The sequence below is a fragment of the Podarcis liolepis genome (assembly GCF_965112155.1).
Source record: "Podarcis liolepis genome assembly, chromosome: 3".
Lineage (NCBI taxonomy): Eukaryota > Metazoa > Chordata > Lepidosauria > Squamata > Lacertidae > Podarcis > Podarcis liolepis.
The window spans coordinates 78,514,967-78,540,356 of NC_139557.1; the positions used below are offsets into that span (position 1 = coordinate 78,514,967).

Sequence of the window (25,390 nt, forward strand, 5' to 3'; positions counted from 1 at the left end):
CCAAGTTTGGCCATGCCTGAATATAAGGGATGACACGATTGGCTAAAAGCGGGTGAGAGTCGGGAGTCTTGGGGATTTAGTTAAAGACCCTCTCTAATCATTCGACCACTCCGGGTCAAAACAGAGAAGCCCACTGCCCCCCCCCCGAAGTTTAATGAGACGATGGTCCTTTAAGGGGAGGAGGAGCTAAGTGGCTGACGTCATTATGCTGGTGTATGTGATCCAGGAAATAGAAGAATCCCGAGGAACCATTTTAAACAGTGCGAGGAGTTTCAATGGCGTGAACAACATCAAGAGCCGGGCGCTTCCGATGGATACGGGTTTATAAAGGTAAGAGGAAGATGCACATAATCCCAAGTAAAGTGAGGAAACTGAGAGTATTCCCTCCAAACATTATAGAGCTGCGCGTAGTGTTGTGGAAACGAGATATTATATTTTTTGGTGGGAGATTTTTGTATGTTTCTAAAACTTGAGTGTGTGCCTTAAAAGCGTACCTAAAATCCAGCAAAAGTTAAATCCGTGTCTCTAGGAAGTGCTGCAATTTATTTACTTTTTACTTCTAAGGAGTTCATTTACACATTACTTTTGCAGTTACTCTCCAATATATTTCTCAAGCTGAAACCCTGTTGTTTTATCTGAAGCTTCTAGATCTTAAATATACATTTGTTGATAAAAGCTCCATTGAAATATGTTGAACTTTCTTCCGAGGACATTCAGGATAGAGTTGATAGGGTGCAATTCAAAAGCCACTCATAAATGCTGTGGTAGCATTTCTGCCATTGGATGGTTGACTTTACACTATTTTAGTATCCTCATTACAGCTATTGATTTCAGTGAAGCCTAATTCTGAATAAATGTTTTTCTGTGTAACTGTGCTGATTTGATCTGTTCAAGCTAAAGGAGAACTTTTGCTGGTAACAAGATACAGTACAGTATTAGACTGCTCATCCATGACTTGAGCTACATTATGTTTTGCCGTCCTGGTAATCCTCTTCCAGAAAAGATGCAGAAGTACAATAAAGATATATTTGTGTTTCGGCTACCTCTGCATTTCAAAGTGTTTGCTTAAAACTGATGGTGTGAATAAGATAAATAAGGATTTGCAAATGTGCATCATACAGGCATACTTGTCAGGAAGCTATTATTGGATGCAGCTTGTTGTACTATAAACTATGTAGCCAAAGACACCCACAACTGGAGGCTGCAATTAGCAAAGGATGATTAGCGCACCTCACTTGCCCCGCTAAAGGTTGGAATGGCTCTGCCCTGAACTCCCCTTCTCAATATTCGCGAGTTGGACTTTGACCTTTCATCTTCTTTCCCTGAGAATGATGTGCATGCCTTGTGATATGTTACTTCCTACCATTACTTCCTAAAACGGCTTCTGCAGTTTCCACTGGAATGATATATACTGCTTCGCTGTTTCATAGCCAAACAGTATCTATGTAATGTGTGAAATGGCCATTAGGGAGAGTACAGACTTCAGTTATGGTCCCTATATAGACATCAGAAAGACCCAAAGTATGAAAAGTACAGTGGTACCTTGGGTTAAGTGCTTAATTCGTTCTGGAGGTCCAAACTTAACCTGAAACCGTTCTTGACCTGAAGCACCACTTTAGCTAATGGGGCCTCCTGCTGCTGCTGCGCCACTGGAGCACGATTTCTGTTCTCATCCTGAAGCAAAGTTCTTAACCTGAAGCACTATTTCTGGGTTAGCGGAGTGTGTAACCTGAAGCGTATGTAACCTGAAGCATATGTAACCCGAGGTACCACTGTACTATATTGTACTCAAGGAACATATATAAAAGGGTAATATGGTGCACATAGGACATTGTGCAATATACGTACACAATGGAATGTTGGTCATTCCTCTATTTAGACAGTTGACCATGGTAGCCATTCGGAAGCTTGTTGATTTAAATGGGCATGGGATTTCTCCTGAACACATCTGAATCCTTGTGCTGGATCAATAAGATACCCCTGGTTACTGGGCATTTCAGGCCTCTGAAGGATGGCCTACTACCCTATAACCTGTGCATATACTGAGATTGACAGCTGAGACCTTATCCTCGTACCTCCCATGTTCAAGAGAGTACAGGGCCTTTTCTGTTATGGTGCTCCAATTATGAAATGCTATCTCCAAAAATATTCTTTTTGCACCCATTTTTCTCTTAACTTGTGTTCAGTTATACCAAAGCTCTATGGTTTTAGTTTCAGGAGCTGTTTATTGCCATTCAAGACCCACACAGTGGGTTCTACAGAGCCTGAAGACTTCCTTCGATTAGAGGACGGAAAAATGATGTCCCTGGACAATTTTCAAAAGACAGTCCAGAACCCGGTAACAATCTCCTGTTCATCATCATTCCTTTTGACGCCTGTAGATTTTGTCATTTCACCTTAAAGAAAGCTTGTTTTACAGTAAAAGTGAAGCAAAAATTTAGAGAATTAGGCCAAAGACAAAGTGGATGAAGAGAAAGAAGGGCTGGCAGAAGTATAGTGTCCCATGTGATTGTGGGCTGAGAGGAGAAGCTAATGGCCAGGGTGTGGGGGAAGTCTGAAAGCAGTGAGTTTAATTAGAAGGAAGCCCCATGGGTTCAAAGTTACTTCCTAGTATTTAAGCTTGCAGCCTGAGAGAAGCAGCTGGAGGAGTGTGGACAAGTAGTTCTCGGAGCTCTGTGTGTACATCTATCTTTTTGGAGAATAAAGGCACATAGGTGAGGATTAGGAATCTAGTCCAAATTAATTTGATGGCACCTCTTTGTCCTGGGACTGCTCTAGGTCCCAAGCCCATGTTGTATATCAGAGATGTCCAACAGGTCGATTGTGATCTATTGGTAGATCCCTGGGAGGTCTTGGTAGATCTTGGTCAATCGCTAGGTCCCTTCCCTTTCCTTAGTGTTGGTAAAATAGAATCCGGTCCCGCCCTCCATTGTTACATGATCTGCAGAACGGAAGACGGGGATTACTCAGCAAGTAAACTCTTTCTCCCTAGAATTTAGGCTTGAATTCACAAAAATCTGTGCTTTCTTCCTACCTAAAAAAAGCTCAACAAGTTGTAGCTGAACTCCCAAAAAGGGGGTAGATCACTGCCAGTTTTTAATTCTGTGAGCAGATCACAGACTCTTGGGAGTTGGCCACCCCTGTTGTATATGGATAATGCACCCACCAGTTCCTAGAAGTGATTTCTTGTTTTACACCGGTCAGTTCAAATAAATAAGTATGCCAGCCGCCTTAGACTGTGTCCCAGCAAAGAGTTTCTCTGAATTGGCAAAACTAGTAAAGGTAAAGGTAAAGGTACCCCTGCCCGTACGGGCCAGTCTTGACAGACTCTAGGGTTGTGCGCTCATCTCTAGAGGCCGGGAGCCAGCGCTGTCTGCAGACACTTCCGGGTCACGTGGCCAGCGTGACGAAGCTGCTCTGGCGAGCAAGAGCAGCACACGGAAACGCCGTTTACCTTCCCGCTAGTAAGCGGTCCCTATTTATCTACTTGCACCCAGGGGTGCTTTCGAACTGCTAGGTTGGCAGGCGCTGGGACTGAGCAACGGGAGCGCACCCCGCCGTGGGGATTCGAACCGCCGACCATGCGATCGGCAAGTCCTAGGCGCTGAGGTTTTTACCCACAGCGCCACCCGGGTCCCGGCTGGCAAAACTAGTAGATCTTGCTAATTTTGACCCCCGTCCCCCCCCTCCAAATAAAAACTGTTCAAAACTTGCTTTTGTTGAGTCCTAGTTAGTGAAATACAGGAAAGGTTAATAATGTAAATAAACTATGTATAAATTTCATTTTTATTCTTCTCAAGCCTGAAGCATAATAATTCCATTTCCCTCTTCTTTTTCTAGAGTATTCCATATGCTGGGACTATTATTGGGGGTCTTTTGCCTGGAGAGCTTGTGGTCATACGTGGGTCCGTCCCAGAAGGTGCAGAAAGGTAAGTGTTCAAATAAGATATTTAGAAATAGTCCTCTGGTAGGTGATGGTTGAAGACAAGCACACAAAGAGATGACAGCAGAACACGTTCCCTCACATATTGAAATGGTTGCATCAAATCTGTATGAAATTAAAGCTTTTGAGAAGTGTTACAAATTGCTGAAAGCTCTTGCTGCTTCCGCATCATAGGTTTTCTGGTGGAAGCGATAGTGTTGTGAAATTACTCCCCAGAAATAATTTCAAATAATGCACGGCTTGGGAAAGTAATTGGCTTCTGCTCCTAAGATCTGAACATTAAATGAAGGTCATGATAAAGTGAATATGCAAGAAGTCTGGCTTATGCAATGACTGAAATGTATGCTGTCAGAGCTGCTTGAAGATCCTAGCTCACAGAGGATCACGCTAGCCAGCGATCATTAAGTAAAAGTCTTTATTGAATTACAGTTTCCATTCTCACGCTGCTGCGCGCAACTCTACGTCTAGTAGCTAGGTCGGCGAAGCTCCGTCTGAGTCTCCGCCCCGTGTGCACCAACTTAATATCCTAGCCTTGCTCCACCTTTTCCGCCTGACTGTCCTCCTCTGGGTCCCTCTACCCCCCGGGGCTTCTTCCTTCCGGGATTCTTCTGACGCTGACCCGGACCCTCCTGCCTCCTTGCGCCGGGCTTTAGGACCTGGTTCCCTTTCGGGGCTGCTTACTGCGCTGCCTTCCTCTGCATTTGAACTTGGCGCGCGCGCCCAACCTTCCACTTTCCTCTTAACCGTTTCTTCGCTCCCCGATGGAGGTGTGGCCACTCCTGACTCATGCCCTCCCTCCTGTGGTGAGCTGCCAGCGCTTCCCCCCTGGCTCCCTTCCTCTTCCCTGCTTCCTGGCGGTGACGCTGGTCCCGATTTCCAGCTGCTCCCCCCTGAGTCCCCTCTGGCTCTATCTTCCTGGGGTGCCCCCCTAGACTCCCCCCTTGCCCTGGCCACTGGTGCTCCTTTCTGTGAATCCTCTGATTCACTGGAAAGACTAGGAGATCTCGGGTCGTCGTCATCACTCATCTTTTCTTCTGCCTCCTCCCCTTCGCTCTCTGTTTCCTCCCTTGCCCGTGCCTCTGCTCCTAAACCCCTGACATCCATCCCCCCCTCGAAGCCCCCCATTCCCCCCTCCCCTCCTTCCGGTGCTGGAGCTGGGGGCTGCTGTTGCAAAGGGACGAACGTCGGATATCGGTCGCTTCCCGTGGCGGGCCTCCATCTGAACTCTCCCGGGTCTTCCTCCCTGCTCTCGTCGACGACGGTCACCTCCGCTTCCATCTCTGTGCCGCCGTGCTCGAAACCAGGGTCGTCCCCGAAAATGTCCATGTCCGTCTCTCCCTCACTTCCTCCTGGCGGCGTTGCTCGTCCTGAGCATTCCAGCCACTTTCTGCGGAACTGCTCCTCTGGCCTATCGTCCCACCAATACGAGGGTTCTGAGGCAGATCCCGAGGGTGACCCCTCCGGGGAACGGACGTCTCGTGTCGGTTCCTCGTCCGAGTCGAACCCCCGGAACGTGCTGGCCGAAAGCGTGGGCGTGAAAAGCCAGTCGTCGAAAAAGTCTGCTGGCATAGGTCTATGTGGGAAGAGGGCATGAAACTCGTCTTTGAGCAGAGGTTCGTCTAAGGCGTAGCCCGGCACCCAGCTGTTCGCACTGGCCGGGGTGCCCTCCTTGGCGAGAAAGTATTCTACCCCCTCTTCCCCCCATCTGGAGTCCAAAATCTCCGTGACTTCGTTGATGCGCTCCTTCTGTGCCACTCCCGCGTGCCCTGTTCTGTCTCTGGCCGGACTCGGCGCCGTTCCGGGTTCCTGGAACCTGTGCGGTGCCTTGTAGGGAGTGAGCACCGATCTGTGGAATACCGGATGCATTCTGGAACCCTCCGGAAGTGCCAGTCTGAAAGCTACCGGGTTGACCTGCTCTTCGACTTGGTAGGGCCCCAGTTGTTTATGCCCTAGTTTCTTCTTGGCCAACGACCTGGCCGGCACTGCGTGGGCTGCTAACCAAACCCAGTCTCCCACGTGGAGCTCTTCTCCAACCCTTCTGTGCTTGTCTGCTTGTACCTTGTATGCGTGCTTGGCCAGCTCCAGGTGGCGCCTCAGCTGATCGTGGACTTCCTGCAGCTCCGACGCGAACGCATCTGCTGTCTGCGGCTCCCCCTCCCCCATTCTTTCCAGTCCCGGGAAGGTTCTGGGGTGCCTCCCGTTGTTGGCGAAGAACGGCGTGACCCCCGTGGACACGTGCTTCGTGTTGTTGTAGGCGAACTCGGCAAGCGGCAGGTAATCCACCCACGTCGCAGGCTGTTGATTTGCATAACATCTCAGGTACTGCTGCATGATGGCATTGACCCGTTCCGCTTGCCCGTTGGTCTGCGGGTGTCTCGCCGACGCCAGGTTGATCTTGACGTTCAGGAAGCCCATCAGCTTCTGCCAGAAATTCGAGATGAACTGCCGCCCCCGGTCGGACAGAATAGACCGTGGCAGACCGTGAACCTTGAACACGTGGTCTATGAACAGTTTGGCGGTTTGCTCCGCCGTGGCCACCTTAGCACACGGAATGAAATGCGCCATCTTGGAAAACAGGTCCACCACCACCAGCACTGCCGTCTTGCCCCTTGAGCTGGGCAGATCCGTGACAAAGTCCAGGGCCACCCTTTCCCAAGGTTCGACCGGAGTTTGCAGCGGTTCCAACAGTCCGGCCGGCGGTTTGTGCACTGGTTTGGCCCTCTGGCAGGTGTCACACCTCGCCACGTAGTCTGCGACCTCCCCTCTCATTCCAGGCCACCAGAAATCCCTGGCTACTAATTCCACCGTCTTCTCCTTGCCAAAGTGCCCGGCCGTGGGCGCGTCGTGCAGCTGCTGCAGCACCTTGGCTCGAAGTTCGTCTCCCGGCACGTAGATGGCCCCTTTACGGATGAGCAATCCATCTCTTAGCTGGAAACCGTCGGCCGCTGCCTTGCCCCTTTGCACCTCTGCCATCTTTGCTTGTGCGAAGGAGTCCCCCTGCAACGCTCGTCGCACCGCCTCTAGGTCCACGGTCGCCGCGGCGCACGCCCACACTGTTGGTGCGAAGATGTGCATGGCGGCCGCTGGTGTTGCGTCCTCCAGATACTGTGGCTTACGGGAGAGAGCGTCTGCCATGATGTTGGTGTCCCCCGGGACATACTCTATTCGGAAGTCGAAGTTCGCAAAGAACTCAGCCCAACGTATCTGCCTCTGGTTCAGGAACTGTGCCGTGCGCCAGTGCTCTAGATTCTTGTGGTCCGTGCAAACCTGCACCGTGTGCTTGGCGCCGATCAGAAAGTGCCTCCACGCCTTGAACGCTGCGTGAATGGCCAGCAACTCCCTGTCCCATATGGTGTAGTTCTGCTCGGACTTGCTGAGCTTCCTGGAGTAAAACGCTCCCGGTCGCCACACCCCCTGCGGGTCTTTCTGCAGCAGGACCGCCCCCACGGCTCTGTCCGAGGCGTCTGTCTCCACCCTCATCGGCTTGCTGGGGTTGACATGAAGCAGCTGCTCTTCCGACGCGAAGAGACGCTTGAGTGCCTGAAAGGACTGCTCCGCCTGCTCTGTCCAAATGAACTTCTTTTTTTTGGAGCTAAGCGTGTCAGTGATGGCCGCCGTCTGCATCGCGAAGCCCTTGATAAACTTGCGATAGAAGTTCGCAAAGCCGACAAACCGTTGGACCTCCTTCCGGTTGCGCGGGCTCTTCCAATCCAACACCGCTCGAACCTTGGCGCTGTCCATGGCGAGCCCCTTGTCAGACAGCTTGTAGCCCAGAAAATCCACCTCCGGCACGTCAAATTGGCACTTCTCCAGCTTGGCGTAGAGCCTATGTTGCTTTAGCCTGCTCAGCACTTCCTTGACGTGTTTGTCATGCTCCTGCTGCGACTCCGAAAAGATCAGGATGTCATCTAAGAAACAGACGCACGTCTTGTAGAGAAGTCCCGCCAACACGTGATGCATAAACGCTTGAAAAACGTGGGAGCCATTTTGCAATCCAAAAGGCATAACTCTATATTCGTAGGTCCCCAGTGGCGTGAACATGGCTGTCTTCCACTCATCACCCTCCCGCATGCGAATGAGGTTGTACGCCCCCCGCAGGTCCAACTTGGTGAACACTCTGCCCTTCCGTACCTTTGCGAGGAGGTCGTCAATTCGGGGCATGGGGAAGTCCGATGGCCTAGTCACACTGTTCAAAATCCTGTAATCCACTACGAGTCTCTTTTGGGGCGTGTCCCGCTTCTTAACAAAGAATACGGGACTGCCCCCCACTGCCCTGGACTCCCGGATGAAGCCGTGCTGCAAATTATGATCAATGAACTCCTTGAGTTCTTGCAGTTCGTCCTCTGACATGGAATACAGTTTCCCTTTAGGCAGCGCCGCCCCCGGCAGCAGGTCAATTTTGCAGTCATATGGTCTGTGAGGGGGTAGCCTGTCTGCCTCCTTCTCGCAGAAAACTTCCAAAAATTCAGCGTACTTGTGGGGAATCGCTTGCAGCGTGCCTAGCAACAGCTGTGACTCCTCTTCCTCTCCTTCCTGCCTGGGCACGATGCAGTGTTCAGCACAAAAGGAAGAGCCGAAGGTCAGCTGCCTCTGGTACCAAGCCATCGTTGGGCTGTGCTTGTCCAGCCAACTCATGCCCAATACAATGGGCGTGTCAGATAGTTGAGTGACGTTGAAGCTGATGATTTCTCTGTGATTCCCAAGTCGCATCACCATTGGTGGCGTCTGCTTCACCACTTGCCCCCCGAGCAGCTCCCTGCCATCCACCGTGACAACCTGCAGGGGCAGTGTGGCCGGCAGCAACTGCACAGCGTGCCTGTCGACAAAGTCCTGCCCTATAAAGTCCGCATTGCTGCCTGAGTCAATGGTGATTGGCACGTCCATGGTGATTCCATTGGGCATCTGGAGAGATGCTGTGAGCCTCACTACTGGTTTGGGCGGGAGGGGGTTCACGGGCTGTAAAATCTCTGGGGACTGCGTCACTAACACGTCTGGCTGGGCCCCAGTGCCTCTTCCTCCAGCCAGACAGCGTCGTTTCCCTGCTGTGGTCCTCCTTGCTGCGTTGCTGCAGTCACCATTGCTGAGGCTGCAGTGAGCTTGTGGGGCCTCTGGGGACACTCTTTTGCCATATGCCCTGGCTCCTCACAGACGTAACACTTCCTGTTCCCTCTAGGAGGCTTCGCTTTCACTGCTGCCGGTGCTAGGGCTCTGGTTGCTGACTGAGCCCTTGCACCTCCAACCTCCATAGGTTCGGCTCCTCCTCCTGGCGGAGGCGTGGATTGCGCCCGCGCTGCTTCTCTGGGAAGGAAGGAGGGGCCCCCGGCTGGTTCGCGCCCTCCACGCCCTTCGTCCCTGCTCCACGGACGTCCTTCCAGCCTCACCCCCACTGCCAGTGCCCTCTGAACGACCTCCTGGGTGGTTCGGGGTCTCTCCCCCCTCGCGATCTCATCTTTAATCGAGTTGTGCAGCCCCTCCCAAAAGAGGTCTCTTACAGGAGCCGAATCTCTGTCCCATTCCAGGGCACTGACCAAGGCGAAAAAGCGGGCATGATACTGCCTGACGCTGGCCCTCCCTTGTCTCAGCCCATGCACCTCCTTCCGTGCAAGATCCACGTCAATACTTGATAAAAAACACCCATCCATCGCTTTAATAAAGGCATCTGCATTCTGGAGCGCCGGATCCTTATCTCTCCATAAATTGCGTAGCCATGCTTTCGCATCCCCATGCAAATGGGACATGATGAACCCCACTCTCTCTTGTTCATCTCTAAAGTCTTTATGCAGCAGTTGCAGTGCGCACAGTACGTCGGCTCTAAAGTTGGGATACTGTTGCAGGTTCCCATCGAAGTGAGAGACCAGCCCGCCTGTCCGTCTCGCCAACCCAATTCCCTCCTGCCGGGGTGTCTGCTTTGTCAGCACGTCTAACCTGACCTGGAGATCCCTGCAGGCGGCAGCTGCCTCCTCCTCTCTCTTCCTGGATGCGAGAGCCTCGGCGTTCAGTTGTGCCACTGCGTTTCTGAGTTCCTCTATCTGCTGCTCAGCCGTCATGTCGTCTGCCGTTCGTGAGCTCGCTAGTAGGCACCTGTTTCTCTCCCCTCCTCGAGGCTGTAGATGCCCACAAGAGGGAGACGGAGCTTACTGTCAGAGCTGCTTGAAGATCCTAGCTCACAGAGGATCACGCTAGCCAGCGATCATTAAGTAAAAGTCTTTATTGAATTACAGTTTCCATTCTCACGCTGCTGCGCGCAACTCTACGTCTAGTAGCTAGGTCGGCGAAGCTCCGTCTGAGTCTCCGCCCCGTGTGCACCAACTTAATATCCTAGCCTTGCTCCACCTTTTCCGCCTGACTGTCCTCCTCTGGGTCCCTCTACCCCCCGGGGCTTCTTCCTTCCGGGATTCTTCTGACGCTGACCCGGACCCTCCTGCCTCCTTGCGCCGGGCTTTAGGACCTGGTTCCCTTTCGGGGCTGCTTACTGCGCCGCCTTCCTCTGCATTTGAACTTGGCGCGCGCGCCCAACCTTCCACTTTCCTCTTAACCGTTTCTTCGCTCCCCGATGGAGGTGTGGCCACTCCTGACTCATGCCCTCCCTCCTGTGGTGAGCTGCCAGCGCTTCCCCCCTGGCTCCCTTCCTCTTCCCTGCTTCCTGGCGGTGACGCTGGTCCCGATTTCCAGCTGCTCCCCCCTGAGTCCCCTCTGGCTCTATCTTCCTGGGGTGCCCCCCTAGACTCCCCCCTTGCCCTGGCCACTGGTGCTCCTTTCTGTGAATCCTCTGATTCACTGGAAAGACTAGGAGATCTCGGGTCGTCGTCATCACTCATCTTTTCTTCTGCCTCCTCCCCTTCGCTCTCTGTTTCCTCCCTTGCCCGTGCCTCTGCTCCTAAACCCCTGACATATGCGTATATTAAATAATGTTTTAAAATGTTCACTAGATTTTGGGGGGGATGGGGGGAGTATTTCTGGTACAGTCATACCTCGGGTTGAATACGCTTCGAGTTGAGTGTGTTCAAGTTGCGCTCCTTGGCAACCTGGAAGTAACGGAGTGCGTTACTTCTGGGTTTCGCCGCTTGCGCATGCGCAGACGCTCAAAATGACACCACGCGCATGCGCAGAAGCGGCGAAAAGCGACGTGCGCAGACGCACCATCACTAGCTACGTTTAATTCTAGATGCGAACGGGGCTCCGGAATGGATCCTGTTCGTATCTAGAGGTACCACTGTAATTGCTAGTGACCTGTGCCATAGCCATGAACATACCCACTTAAAAAATAATAGTAATAGTGGCTTTCATTACATCTATGACATGGACATATATAGACTACGAAGAGCCTTTCTGTGTTTCATACACCATCTTTAGTATCAGAAGTTGAAAAGTGGAACTGATGCTTGTGGTCTCATCTTGCTGAGAGTAGTTTGGTATCTTCAGCTGTGAGTCCAGTAACCAAGCTATGGCTAAGCCCTCTGCCAATGTGACTGTTGCCATGAGCATGAGCCAAACTAAGAGTTTGGTGCTCCTATTATCCAGCGCAATTTTCTGGATTCATATAGCAGACATGGAATATAGAGCAAGCATCCTATTCTCACAGGTAGCAATTATGCAGTTGACCTCTCCTGCCATAGATAGTTGTTGCATGTTGCTTATGGGAGGGTTGAATTGACCGATGTGTTTCAATTTACTGCTAGGTTCCAGATAGACTTCCAGTGTGGCAGTAGCACAAAGCCTCGGGCTGATGTAGCCTTTCATTTCAACCCCCGCTTCAAAAAATCTGGTTGCATCGTTTGCAATACCCTACAGAATGAAAGATGGGGCTGGGAAGAGATAACTCACGCAATGCCTTTTGGAAAAGGAAAGCCATTTGAGATTGTTTTTATGGTTCTGCATGATAAATTCCAGGTGAGTTATTAGAAGCTGATTACTTACTTACTTACTTAGCCAATCTGTCATACCCAAAAGCACAGAGGGTGCAATCCAGCCAAAATCAGGCATTGACGTCACACTGGTTTCAACAGGATTTAAGAGCTTAATTCTCCCACTGAAATTAGTAGAACTTAAGAAGTGCTTAATTTTGCCTGAATTGTTCCATTTCAAACAACTTGAGTTTTTGTGGATCACTGCTCTTTATAGCCATTGCAGTTTAATTTTTGTTTTTGTTTTGCTTCTAGATGAAGTTGTGTTGATGTGACTAAAACATACTGTCATGGTGAATTATAGAGTTGTAAAACATGATAGAAAAAGAGGGTGGTATCACTGTTTCTTGACAAGGGGTAAGCCATGCAGACTAGTTGCATGGTACAGAATAGGTCAGGATGGCACTCTTACCTGTTGGTCTAAGAAGCATGCAGCTAGGAGGAAGAGGTTTTCCATTTCCTGCAAGGATCTACTCTTTCCCGTCTTACATGTAGAAAACTACTGGTTTAATAGTAGTGCATAGGTTCCAGTAAACCAGAGAGACAAGAAGTGGGAGGCAGCAATGGTTAATGAACCAACACTTGCTATTAAGATTGTATTCAGGCATCAAAAAACTATATTTGGAGCTGAATGCAACTAACGACAAATATTTCTGCTCACAATGTGTCTCATATTCTCACAATTTGCCATTAGCTGTCTTCTTACCAGCATACCTGTCCCTTTTTTATTTTAAAGGCAGTATTGAAGAAATTGTTCACCCATTTTTCATGAACGCATAATTCCTTCTCTTAAAAACTGCATGATCAGGGTTTTTTGTTAACATTAACAATGCTGCAGTGGCGCCCATACATCTGCCTGATAAATTGGATGTGGTATACTACCAAAAGGGAGGGAGAAAATGTGAAGATGATAAAGTGTCTGTAGTGTCTGAGTTTTGTGAAGTAACCAGGGTTTTAGCTTTTGCTGGCAGTTGTAATTCATAAGCTGTTTGGGTGAATGGGTGCAGTGGTGATATTCTCAAGCTCGGGTGGGGATTACAAAGAAAGAGAAAAGTGCCAATAGCAAAGGAAGCAGCCAAAAAGAGAAATGGACAATTTTCGTTAGCTGAAAATAACAGCAGACCTTTGCAGAGCTGCAGTAAGATAGATGTCATTCCATGACAAAATCAGGACACGAAGCTCAAAACCTGGGGGATACAGTGCTGATTTATTGCGCTTCCACCTTGTGCAATTAGTATATGGAAAGATACTAGTTGTGTGCGGGCACAATTTTAGAAGACAGATTGTCCTTCCAGCTTTTGGGTTTGTGTTGTCCTTGGGACTCACTGCTGACAGCTCAATAACTTACATGCCAGGCTTCCAGAGCATGCAGACCAACCATTTTGAGGCAGTTGAATAAGAGAATATTGTGGAAAATTGCATCTAGGCGCCTTATTTGTTTTCAGAAATGTGAAAATGAGAAACTGCCAACATCTTTGTTGGAAGCCAGTTGCATGCCAAAAGAACTTAAACTAAGATGCATTTGCATGAATAACTATAAAGTTTGGATGATAGCATATTTTCATCACAACTGTGTGAAATAGCTGTGTGTTTTTGTTTCTATTTTTTCCTAGGTATCTGTAAATGGAAAGCACTTGTTGATCTACAAGCATAGGCTTAACCTTGAAAAAATAGATACAATTGGAATATATGGAAATGTGCAAGTCAATATGATAGGATTTGTGTCAAATGCGGTAAGTTATTAAATAACGCAGCAACTTATTTAGGGGTGCATGCATAGATAGATAAATAGATAGATAGTATTAAGCTTATCTTATCCTTCCTCCAAGGTGATATATATTATTTATTTCCCACCCCCATTTTCCCCCGTCACAACTCTGTTAAGTAGGTTGGGTTGAAAGCTAGTGATTGGCCTAATGTCATTTGGTGAGCTTCATGGCCAAGTGTGCATCTGAACATGAGTCTCCCCAAATTCACTCCAATACTCTACCACTGCATCAAAGTGGCTCCACATTGCCGGTCTATATTACAGACATTTTTCTGCTGCTTACAGTTTCATGCTGCGGTGGAACACGTAAAGAGCAGCTATGGATAGGTCAGAATAGATCTGATGGTGTGCTTCACTCCCAGCTAGGAAGGGGAGAAAATATTGCCTTCAGCAGCAGTGTGTGATTTTTGACAGAAGAATTGCCCAGTGACTTGGGCAGTGAGAAATATTGTACCCTGAGCACAGTATTTATATAACTACTAACATGAACAGTTTGGGGCCTAATGTGTTGGCATGATGTCCTCATATTGTCTATGGAGAGTACAGAAATAATGAAGAGCCTGTTTTGCTTTTAAGGAAGTGATTCCACATTCTCTCCACACAAATTGGTGTATCACTGAAGTGGCAGATATCTTTGCAATGCATTAGTCAGTCTACCTCATTTGACTTTGTGCCTCTGTGGTGACCTCCTATAGAAGAAGTTGTGCGATCTGCCCTTGCTGGATCATCACTGCCTTGCTAATGTGTTTGAGGACCATCTTAATAAAGCAGGGGTGGGAAATCTGTGACCCTCTAGATCAGGCATAGGCAAACTCGGCCCTCCAGATGTTTTGGGACTACAACTCCCATCATCCCTAGCTAACAGGACCAGTGGTCAGGGATGATGGGAGTTGTAGTCTGAAAAAACATCTGAAGGGCCGAGTTTGCCTCTGCCTGATCTAGATATTGCTGAACTCCAGCTCCCATCAGCCCCAGCCAGCATGGCTGGTGGTCAGGGATGTAGGAGGTTTAATCCAACAACTTCTAGAGGGTCGCAGGTTCCCACCCTGGTTTTAAAGCAATGGAAAACCATCCCTTCTTCAACAGCTTGCTGATGAAACATTCACAGTTAGAAAGATATTCAGAGATGGCAGTTCATTATGTGAGTTTTCTGTGACCTGTGAGTGTTGATCTCTCAACCTGTCTTTTCTCTGCAGTCTTTGCAAGGCTCTCAGCCATCCTTGCTAGGGGCAACAAAGACAAACGCAGGAAATGTAGGTATTCTTCTTATCTGGCTAGGTTCACAGCTTTGTTCTTCTTAGGTTATAGCAAAGTCTCTCTTTCTCTTTCCAGCAGGAAGAAGTCCCTGATGCGTCACAGTTTGTAAGTATCAGTTGGCATGTAAACCACATTTGAAACACAATGCAAGTGTTATTAGGGAGTGGGCACAGATGAGCTTTTTCACATGACTCCTTGATGCAGAATTGTGTAGCATCATTCTTGCTTGTGGTCATTCATTTTGAAATAATTTTTGTAAGGTAAAGTCTTGTCTCTTCATCCCTTCACTATTTGCTAGGGTATTAATGAGAGAGTGTACACTTGATAAATTTATCCTTATTCTTCAAGCCATGTTATGCAACTGTGTTTTTCCATGGCTACCCCAGTTGATTTCCTGCAGTAAAATGCAATATGTGTGTCTTTCTCACTGTGACGGGAAGCACTGTTTGGCTGCAATTTCCCACTCTACATTCCTCTTCCCATGTTTACTGTGGGAGCTACAGTTGCACCTGATGGAACTGTGATTGCCACTTAAAGTTTGAATAAATCTTGTAGGAGAGTACCTCATTAAAAACACCAGTGAACGTAAGGTTTGGTGTAAACCACTTGGAGGGTTTTGTAGACTAAGCAGTATATAACAGGTAATGAGAGGGAAAGCTGAGGAATTAGTAAAAGGATAAATGTATTGTCAAAATAAAGAGGGGAAGTCCAAATGATTTCCGTACCTGTTTTATGTTTGCTTGTCATCCAAAAATGGAATGAACAGTGAGGCAGGTGTAAAAACTAACTGATCACAGGATTCATGTTTCGAGAGAAACATTTCAGTCCATTAATTTTGGAATACTAATTCTAAGCATGGTTACATTTTCAGGTAGTTCCTTACATTGCACGACTTCATTCTCCTCTTGAGCCTGGGCGAACAATTGTCGTAAAAGGAGAAATTAATGAAAAAGCAAATAGGTTAGTAAAATCAGAGTGGCATTTGTCATTTTTCTTAGGCTGTTTTAACTTGCTGCTGTTTTTAGTCTCTTTCTTTGTGTGTATTTAGAATAAATTAATCGCATAATCCAAAGTATCATGACTAAGTTCTTCTCGGAAGTATTAAGAATCAGAAACCTACATGCTCTGGATAAAACATAGCAACCGCCTTGGAACCCTTTCACTGTATTTCTGATTTATTTTGCTTTTGAAAATGTTTTTGTTGTGGGTGTAAATAAAAGTCATAAACAAAAATTGCAAGTTCTAATCAGAACCTTTGTTATCAGATTGTTGTAAACCATAATAGTGGTACTTTCTGACTTCTTTCAGCAATTCCCACCACTGTCCAGTATGATAGCGATGCTGCAGTAGTTTAACATGACTATTTTTTTCGCAGCTTTGCCATTAACCTTAAAGCCAGTGACTCAGATGACATTGCTCTGCATCTGAATCCCCGAATAAGAGATAAAGCTTTTGTGAGAAATTCCTACCTGGAAGGCAGCTGGGGAGAAGAAGAAAAGCAGATCCCTCATTTTCCTTTCGCTCCAGGAATGTACTTTGAGGTAACTAATTAAACAAATACAGACCAGTAGTGATCTGCTGCAATATGTGCAATGCAGATGTTTGCAGGGGATGAAAAAATAGTGTTGGACTGGGTAGAGGAGAATATGGTGTAACATTAGTTCTCCCACAGAGACTAAACACTGGCCCTCTGAAATGTTTTTGGATTTAAACTCCCATCATCAGTGACCATCCTGTTGGTGGCGGCTGACGGGAGCTGGAATCCCAACAGTTCTAGACAGTTATGAGTACTTTCTGCCATATTTATTTCTCTGGAGCATGTACCATGTACATGCAGAATTTGGTAGCTGATTATCATAGATGGCAGGAACATGTTTGACGTCGCAGGATGATTTAAGTAGAAATACACTATGCCCAGTGGCTCAGGCAAGAATGGTGATGTTTTGGAATCTATACCTCCTTTGCCTGGATCATGGAATATTTTTGTAAGGACTGACCTATGATGGGATGACTAGACTCTCACCACCGATTTCTGCCAGCCTCGGTCTATGCATCAACTTAATACAGCACAAACAGCTGTTTACGTCACAGCAGTTAAAGCAGTGTGGTAGATAGGACCTTTGTCGCATATTCCCTTCCTCTTGCCTGCAAGGCTGCTAGGTAGCTCACAGGTGCAGCACAAGGAGAGGTTGTAGCTTCAGCACACAGCATCCTATAGCCTTAAAAGTTTCTATTTCTAAACATGTTCCGAAACTATTTGAATATTACGGTTGCGAACTGTCCTACCTTGTAAATGATTCCTCAAACATGGCCATCCTTAGTTGTTGGGTAGGTTGTAGCCTTCCCCTTGCAGATGCTCCTATCTTACGCACCCCATAACTTTGAATGGTTTTAATTTAACTAAGGATGTCAAATGTCTTTAACTTTCAGTTGATAATACTCTGCAAGGCCCATCAGTACAACGTTGCGATCAACGGTGTGCATGCCATAGAGTACAAACACCGGTTCAAGCAACTTGGAAAGATCAGCATCCTGGAAATCCGTGGGGACCTTCGACTGCTGGATGTGAGGAGCTGGTAACCGTGATGCACTACTTGTGTGTTACTCTCAAAGTGATTTTAGAAAGGTCTCCTTGAATCCCTTCCTCTAATCTTGAGGACACTGAGCAGCATTAAACTTGATCCATCTACCGCAGCAAAAAATGCATATATACTGGATGCAGGTTGCTTACAAAAACCTTTCTGTATTTGTCCATGGAAATCAACTGACATAATATCTAAAAACTAACCATAGCTTGCAGAATAAACACACTGTTGAGTCACAGTGTAATATTAAGTTATAAATAGTTGCCAGCTGCTGTTACTAAAATTGTGTATGTTAAATTCAACTAGTGAATTTGAAGACTATATTGTTAAGCTAAGTCTGCTGCTGGTAATGGAAGGTACAGCAGATTCAAAAGAACTCTTATGTTCTTACCTTTCTCATGCTTTTAGAACATTTCTAGAAATTATAACCAGTATATACTCTCAACTGGTTGCACTGTACTGGAAAATACATATTCTCATGGAGGGCACCATTAGTAGTCTCAATTGTTAGAGGTGTCTTTCTTCACAAAAACATGACTAAAATAGAGAAGTTCCTATTTTGTTGTACCAGATAAGTGTTTGGGGTTTAGGGCTAGGGATTAGAGACAAAGGGTTCATTTTCTCTCTCTCAGCTGAATAGCTCTGAAGGGCGCAGAATTAAAATTTTACTTCTGTGAAGCTATGTAGAGAAAATTAGATACAATGACTTCCAACATTCTTTATCTTTTTAAAAAAATGAACTATAATGACCTGCTGGGAAACTGTGGCCCTCCCAGCTGTTGTTGGACTTCATCTCAAGGCATCATGGCCAATAGGAATGAGGAGGTATAGTCAAGCAAGTGGAGGCCCATGGGTGCCCCTTCCCTGGTCTACCTGAAACCTTTTATTTAACAATTCCACCAGCAGAGATTACGACACAGAGATAAATCCAAGTAGTGAGTGAAGTTTCCTCTTCAGCTCCACCAAGTTGGCAGAAGATTTTATTTAAACAGCTAGGCCAGGACAGTGTTAGTTTGCCTCATTGAGGCAAGAGCTAGATTTACTGCAGAATTTAGATGAAGTATCAGCTGTCACAGCTGCCTGTCAGCAGTAGGATGTGATACAGAAGAGTTTTTGCTTCAGGCACAAAGTTGGGTGATGTGTTTTTACCTCACACTTTCCTAATGTGAAGAACGCATCCAGTTTACGCAAGCCAGAGAAAGGATAAATGCCAAGTGTCCCAACCGTTTATAAATGAGTGTTTTTTAATATCACAATTCAGAGTGGAAAAAAATGTATACAATTAAAATTCTTGTTTAACATTAAAAAAATGTTCACCGCTTATGTTTAAATATTATTGAGAATGATGAAAAGAAAGAGACCATGGATAGTCTTAGAAGTAACTCTGCAATGGTTCTCCAAGAATGACCTCAAGCTGCTGAATTGTCTTCTGGCACTGGTGTTCCACTTCTTCACATTCATCTGGGGAGGAGGGGGGACAGACAAACAACAACATGGTAACTATGAAGTCACTGGCAAAAAGGAACTCAGTAGTTTCATCCACTATGAAACATTAAAACAGGAGTGAGCAGCTATCTCTGGCCCTCCCAAGTGCTGTTGGACTGCTACTTCTATCATTCCTGACCATTGGCCATGTTGGTTGGGGCAGATGGGAACTGGGAGCCATTAACTTCCCTCCCCAATGAAAGAGGTTCTGGAAGCCTGTTAAGGGTGTGTTTAATTTATGCAACTGCAGCTGGCCAGTTACACAATGAAAACTTCATGCGCTTGGCAAGTTAGATATGCACAAGTTGACGAATGCTAAGCCAGGGATTGTGGTTCATTTATTCCTAGCATTAGTGAGGTGAAGGAAAACAGGCCACCAAGTCACGGCACAAGCAACTGTGGAAGTGCTTGTGGAACCTCAATGTGCAAAAGACTCGAGCATTTTCTATTAGGGCATATGGACTATCCTGAACCCTACTGAGGAAGGGTGTGAAAAGTGCAGCAACGGCTTCATTTAAAGTAGACTCCCAAGTAGAAATTCTCACAGTAACAATAATATATGCTACGTTACCTTCCATAAGCTCTGCCAAGAAAGGAATAGACTCGGGAAGTAGCACCATGTAGTTCTCTCTTATTTTTTGTGCAAGTTCTAGCAAAGTTAACAAGGCAGCAAATCGAACCTAAAGGAAAAAGAGCAGCCAGTAGTATCACAGTGGGACATTTGAATACCAAACTTCTCAAGAGGAAATGCTAAGCATAACAAGTTTCTGTGCACAAATTCAGAATCACAGCTTTGCTGAAGTTATCATCCACCAGTCTGCTTCCTTACTTTAGTAACATGTTTTACTAAATGTGTCCCACTGGCAGTTCAAGTTAAACCTACAAAGCTGTATCTTAATGGTTGTGCAAGAAGCAGCAGAAAGCAGTTTGCAGTAGCAATACTTCCCTCTACATGCCCTTAAGTCTTGCCACATGAAAGGCATCTACAGACTGTGTAAACTGTTGCATGGCGCTGCAGTGCAAGCAGGGAACTGTCCGAAATCAGGTTATATAACAGTTGTATACCACTGACAGTTATCTGCCACCTTAGTCACATCAGGGTGACTTAAATGCAATATTACCGTATTTTTTGCTCTATAAGACTCACTTTTTCCTTCCTAAAAAGTAAGGGGAAATGTGTGTGCATCTTATGGAGCGAATGCAGGCTGCACAGCTATCCCAGAAGCCAGAACAGCAAGAGGGATTGCTGCTTTCACTGCACAGCGATCCCTCTTGCTGTTCTGGCTTCTGAGATTCAGAATATTTTTTTTCTTGTTTTCCTCCTCCAAAAATTAGGTAGTGAAAAATATGGTATTTTATGACCCAACTCCGCCACATACCTTGGGTGATGCATGCCTCATCTTCAGCAAAATCTGATAGTTCAGTGGCTTCCACAGAGAGTCATCTGCCATTGCAACTGCAAACTGAGCTATGCACGGGATCAAGTGAGCTGTCACTCTCTCCTGGAACCTCTCTTCTCCCCCAAGCATATTTTCCAGCTATTTGGAGAAAACAAATCACATGCACATGAAAGTGAAATAATTTATTTCCTTTTTTGTTTCAGACAGTTACAATATTGTGATAGCTAGCTTCCCTAGATTCCTTGCCAGTCACCTACAGTTTCTAGAATCCTTTGACACCTCTTCCTTGAAATCTGTGTCCACTAATGCACCACCCCTGGCTGCATTTAATAGGAAGAAAAAAATGGGACTAAGCAAGAACGCTGTCATGGATTGGTTGAACGCAGAGGAATGGTGGGAGGAACCAGCTGGGGAACCCCCAAGGGAAGAGGGGGGTGTGGTGGTTGGACAACCACCAGAGCCGGGGGGGGGGGGGAGTGGTGGTTGGACAACAATGAGTGGACAGAGGGAGAGGACTGGGAAGAGGAGGTGTCAGAAACTGAAGGGGTAATGGCTTAGTGAGCTGGGAGTTTGTGGCAGAGAGAAGTCCCGAATTGGAGGCAGAAGCTGAAGTGGGAGAGTGGGATGCGGGAGGCTAAGAGGCATAGATGAGTCCAGTTGGTGAAGAGGCACAGACCGCTGCTGTAACCAGAACCAGAGGAGGCATGAAAAGGGTGCAGAAAAGTTTGGCTACACGCAGGCACAGTCTCTGATTGCTTAGGGAAAGCTCTGGTGAGGAGGTGGGGACTTTCAGTCTCAGCAACTTATCTTCATGGAGGAAGACTACCGGGAATGAGTTGCTCTGCTCATTAGGCATGACACAACCAAGTCTGTGGAGGTTGTGTTTTTGATAATAAAGAATTAATGCCATCTCTGAACTGTGTGATTAGGTAAAGGTAAAGGGACCCCTGACCATTAGGTCCAGTCGTGACTGACTCTGGGGTTGCGGCGCTCATCTCGATTTATTGGCCGAGGGAGCCAGTGTACAGCTTCCATGTCATGTGGCCAGCATGACTAAGCCACTTCTGGTGAACCAGAGCAGTGCAAAGAAACGCCGTTTACCTTCCCGTCGGAGCGGTACCTATTTACCTACTTGCACTTTGAGGTGCTTCGAACTGCTAGGTGGGCAGGAGCAGGGACCAAGCAACGGGAGCTCACCCCGTCGCAGGGATTCAAACCGCTGACCTTCTGATCGGCAAGTCCTAGGCTCTGTGGTTTAACCCACAGAGCCATCCACGTCCCTCTGTGATTACTGACCGGCAAATTCCTGTGATGGGTGCTATGGGCATGGCTTAAACTTGGTATAGTGCTTTGACAACAATGGAAAATTATGAAGCAGCCAAGGTCACCCCCCCTCCTTCATGTCCATACGTCTGTTAGTTGAACAATAATGAAGTGTATGATGTATAAAAGGGAAGACATTTAAAGGTACCCAACAAAAATGTCTGCAGTGCCCAACAGTTAAGCCCAACAGTTAAGTGAAAATACGTTTATCAATACCTGATTGACCAAAGGCATCATCAATGTTTCTGCTCTCTCTTTGCTCACAAAATGATGGGAATCAAAGAGGAAGATTTTGTGGAGACAATCAAGGATGAACTGTAGCAATAAACAGCTCTTTTCAGTGTTGTTCTCAGAGTCAAAGAAAGCTTCCTCTGCATCTGCAAAAAATAACAAGTGATCGAAATGAGGCACCATTGGCATTGCTTAACCACCAAAGTAACGCTTGCAGGGGCTACAATTTGCACAAGCCACATTAGGAGAACATCACATGACATTAGCTGATGACTCGTTATGGCAAGAATATTGTGACCCACAGTGCGTGATACAGCGTGCCAGTGTTGTGGTTAGCTTCTAGTATATTATCCAGTGCATCAAGTTCCTGGAAATTACAACAGTAACTTAGAAAAAGCACACTTCTCAGGTTGCCATGGGACAGGAGACATCTACTTAGAGGGACTGTATCCTCTGATTCAACCACGGCAGGTAGATAGGATTTAAATGTGCTTTCTCTCTTCTAGTTCTTTCTGCCTTTGCTCAAAGCAGATGTGGTCTTCTCTTCCTTTTGAGCATAAGCATTACTTTCGAAAATGTGCACGTTTCTAGTGCTTAAGGCTGGCTTTAGAGAGCAAGGTCTCCTCAAGACTCAGTAGGTTGGGGAATGGCCAGGAAAGGAATATTATTTCAATTCTCCACAGCTTCCTATCCATCCCTACAGATCCGAGTCCTCAGTAATATCTTTCTAGACCATTTGGCAATATCTTGTGAGTTTCATTCCAGTGATATATATGAAAATTACGACAAGGTGTTTAAAATAGTAGAAGTGGCACTGCGAAATACAAGGCAGATCATCTAACATTTGCATAGCTTTTGTAATTCCTGTGATGTATTCTGCTTCAATAATTTTGACTTTCCAGGCTGAGAAATCCTGGTTTTCAACTTGCAAAAAAACTACTGAGTGTGAGCGCAGCAAAAAGAAGAAGCGAGAAATACAAAAACGAATTAAAATGAGCGGTATTTTATTTACTGCATTCCAGAGTGTCTTCTTCCTACCTGTTTGGGAAGTATTGATCTGGTTCAGTGTGTCAGCAAATGGCTTCACTAAATGGCCAGCAAAGAGAGTGAAGAGTCCTTTTAGCTGCTCGGCAATGCAATCTGCCAGTCGGCAGAAAGTCAGCTGCCTCTCCCGGGAGGCACCCTCCGTTTTGGCCCAGTCAAAGAGCTGAAACGGAGAGAGGAATTTTAGTTTCTGTGTAATAATAAAAATAATAGCCTGGGCAGCTTGTAAATGGCTAAGACAGAAATAGGACAGAACACCCACCTTGAAGAAGAATGGTCTAAAAGACATTTCAGAAAGCTTCATAACCATGCTGATTAAGCACTTAATAATATGAGCCTCCGTCTTCCCAATGTTCTCCAGGTCGTCCTAGGTGAAAACCGACAGTGCCAATCAACACTACAATACTCACTTAATAGTCTATTGGTGAGATACAACATAGTGAGTGTGGGCTACCAATCATGCAACAGGGCTTATCTTTTCTCTGCTCCCCACCTCCAAAAAATTACCAAATCTTTACCAGAGAGTTGCAGGACCCTCTGGATCACCTCAGGAGGCTGGAAGGGACAGCAAGGCCTGTTGCTTAAATGAATTTCCATTGTGCAAGCAGACTGCCACAACTGGATCTCATCTTGTGTCTTTACTATACTTAATATTAAGTACACACTTTAAAAAAACAAACCAATAGCAATAATTGGCCAACATGTGACCATCTCTAAAAATGGAGAATCAGTGGGTGCAATCCTGCACACAGTTTGGCTTCTTAAATTAGTTACTCAGCCTGGGTGCAGAACTGTGGCCAGAGCAATCAAAAAATAAGCTGAATACATCATGTAATGGGCAATTATTATAGTTTTGCATGTTCTCCAAAGACCTTCCATACACCACCTGAGAATGCTCAGCTCTGAAGTCTAAGGCCTTCAAGAAAAACGCTGTTAGCTCAGACTGATGGGCAGCTAGTGAGTCTTTTTCCAGAATTACGATATGCTCCTTCAGAATATCCATAAGTGCACCTAGATTGTTCTAGAAAACAAAACAAAACCAAGTATATGATAGACATATATTTAAATCAGGACAAAACCTATTTTCTAAGATAATAGAAATAAACAAACATGGAAAAGGCATTTTCTTTCTGGAACATGGTTTCATCAGTATAGGAGCATTCAGTATGAAAATGTTAGAACCAGAGGCTTCTTAGGCGGCTAGCAATTATGAAATGTTTGCCCTTATTCAAGATAATGGTGGTCCATCTGCTTTCATAGTCCTTTAAGTTGGCATTTAAAAACAACAACCAGGAGCCACTGGCCAAATATGAGAGAGTGTTAGAGCACAAGTGAAATATATAAATTACAGCTAGAGCCTCTGGAAAGTAAAACCAGATCTTCGCAGATAGAATTTCCCCTCCTTAAACATGAAGTCACTTGGTTTCAAAACTGCACTATAAAACAGTTTTTTGGTTTAATATAAAATATGTCTACGTTTGTAAGTTTTATGTTGTGAACTGCCCTGAGATTTACGGATGAAGGGGCATATAAATTTAATAAATCACCACCACCACCATTTACTTAAGTGAAGAAGCAGAACACATCTAACCTTAGAAACAATTGCAATTTCATCATAACATTTCGTAACTGCTGGCAGAAGAACTCTCGGTGGAAGGGTCGTTGCCAGGGTGTTTTTCAGAGACGTCACACGTAGATTAACAGGAGATGAAGGGCCCATTTCAACGGCAATTCTTTCCAAACGAACCACCTAAAAGGCAGCAAGGGTGCAGATCTAATTAGCTGCCAGAGAAGCAGCACAGATGATGTTGCTTGAGCAGTTCATAATTAATCATAAACTGAAGAAAGACATAAGACCCACCTGCAGCAAAATATCCTGGAGATACGGACTGAGAAAGCATGGCAAGGTTTCTACAACCTTCAATAGAGCTGTCACTGAGCTAAGCAAGTAAATTTCACTGGCAACCAACTCCTTTTTGTGTTTTAGTATTTTCAGCAATGCTGGCATTAGCCTGTAAGTAACATATAGAGAAGATTAATTCACTCATTTCCAAACAGGTCGCTCTCCTGAAAAATGTTTACTATCTTTCTACAGTTTTCAGCTCAAATATATTTCTCCACAGGCTGTTTTAAAAGCAGAGTTATTCCATGGCCTACCTTGCAGGGCTCCTTCAAATATTACTGAAACAATGGACATAATATGCTTTGAATATTCTAAGGTAAAGGGACCCCTGACCATTAGGTCCAGTCGTGACTGACTCTGGGGCTGCGGCGCTCATCTCGCTTTATTGGCCGAGGGAGCCGGAGTACAGCTTCCGGGTCATGTGGCCAGCATGACTAAGCCGCTTCTGGCGAACCAGAGCAGTTCACAGAAACACTGTTTTACCTTCCCGCCGGAGCGGTACCTATTTATCTACTTGCACTTTGACGTGCTTTCGAACTGCTAGGTT

At 46.3% G+C, this 25,390-nt stretch overlaps 2 protein-coding genes across 6 annotated transcripts in view; one reads left to right on the plus strand and one right to left on the minus strand.

Annotated features, from left to right (window-relative positions):
- Positions 1 to 209: 209 nt before the first annotated feature.
- LGALS8 (galectin 8) lies at positions 210 to 18,767 on the plus strand. Of its 5 annotated transcripts, none has more exons than XM_083496941.1 (10): positions 210 to 330; positions 2,212 to 2,338; positions 3,841 to 3,929; positions 11,623 to 11,833; positions 13,461 to 13,580; positions 14,812 to 14,868; positions 14,948 to 14,977; positions 15,744 to 15,832; positions 16,248 to 16,413; positions 17,303 to 18,767. In XM_083496941.1, exons 2-10 carry the CDS (start codon positions 2,297 to 2,299, stop codon positions 17,450 to 17,452), a joined length of 954 nt encoding a protein of 317 aa, XP_083353067.1. In that variant the 5' UTR covers positions 210 to 330; positions 2,212 to 2,296; the 3' UTR covers positions 17,453 to 18,767. The 5 variants fall into 5 exon arrangements, with proteins under 5 accessions (XP_083353067.1, XP_083353069.1, XP_083353070.1 ...); XM_083496943.1 differs by having other exon boundaries at positions 14,951 to 14,977; XM_083496942.1 differs by having other exon boundaries at positions 211 to 330; positions 2,218 to 2,338.
- The window catches only part of HEATR1 (HEAT repeat containing 1), a 36,576-nt gene continuing 29,869 nt past the window's right edge, over positions 18,684 to 25,390 (minus strand). Inside the window, exons 37-45 of the mRNA XM_083497023.1 lie at positions 24,802 to 24,952; positions 24,532 to 24,690; positions 23,827 to 23,961; positions 23,203 to 23,307; positions 22,935 to 23,103; positions 21,882 to 22,042; positions 20,322 to 20,480; positions 19,514 to 19,622; positions 18,684 to 18,918 (exon numbers count right to left, since the gene is read on the minus strand). Coding sequence (XP_083353149.1) covers positions 18,830 to 18,918; positions 19,514 to 19,622; positions 20,322 to 20,480; positions 21,882 to 22,042; positions 22,935 to 23,103; positions 23,203 to 23,307; positions 23,827 to 23,961; positions 24,532 to 24,690; positions 24,802 to 24,952 — 1,237 coding nt within the window. The 3' untranslated portion in view covers positions 18,684 to 18,829. The remainder of the gene's footprint in view (positions 18,919 to 19,513; positions 19,623 to 20,321; positions 20,481 to 21,881; positions 22,043 to 22,934; positions 23,104 to 23,202; positions 23,308 to 23,826; positions 23,962 to 24,531; positions 24,691 to 24,801; positions 24,953 to 25,390) is intronic.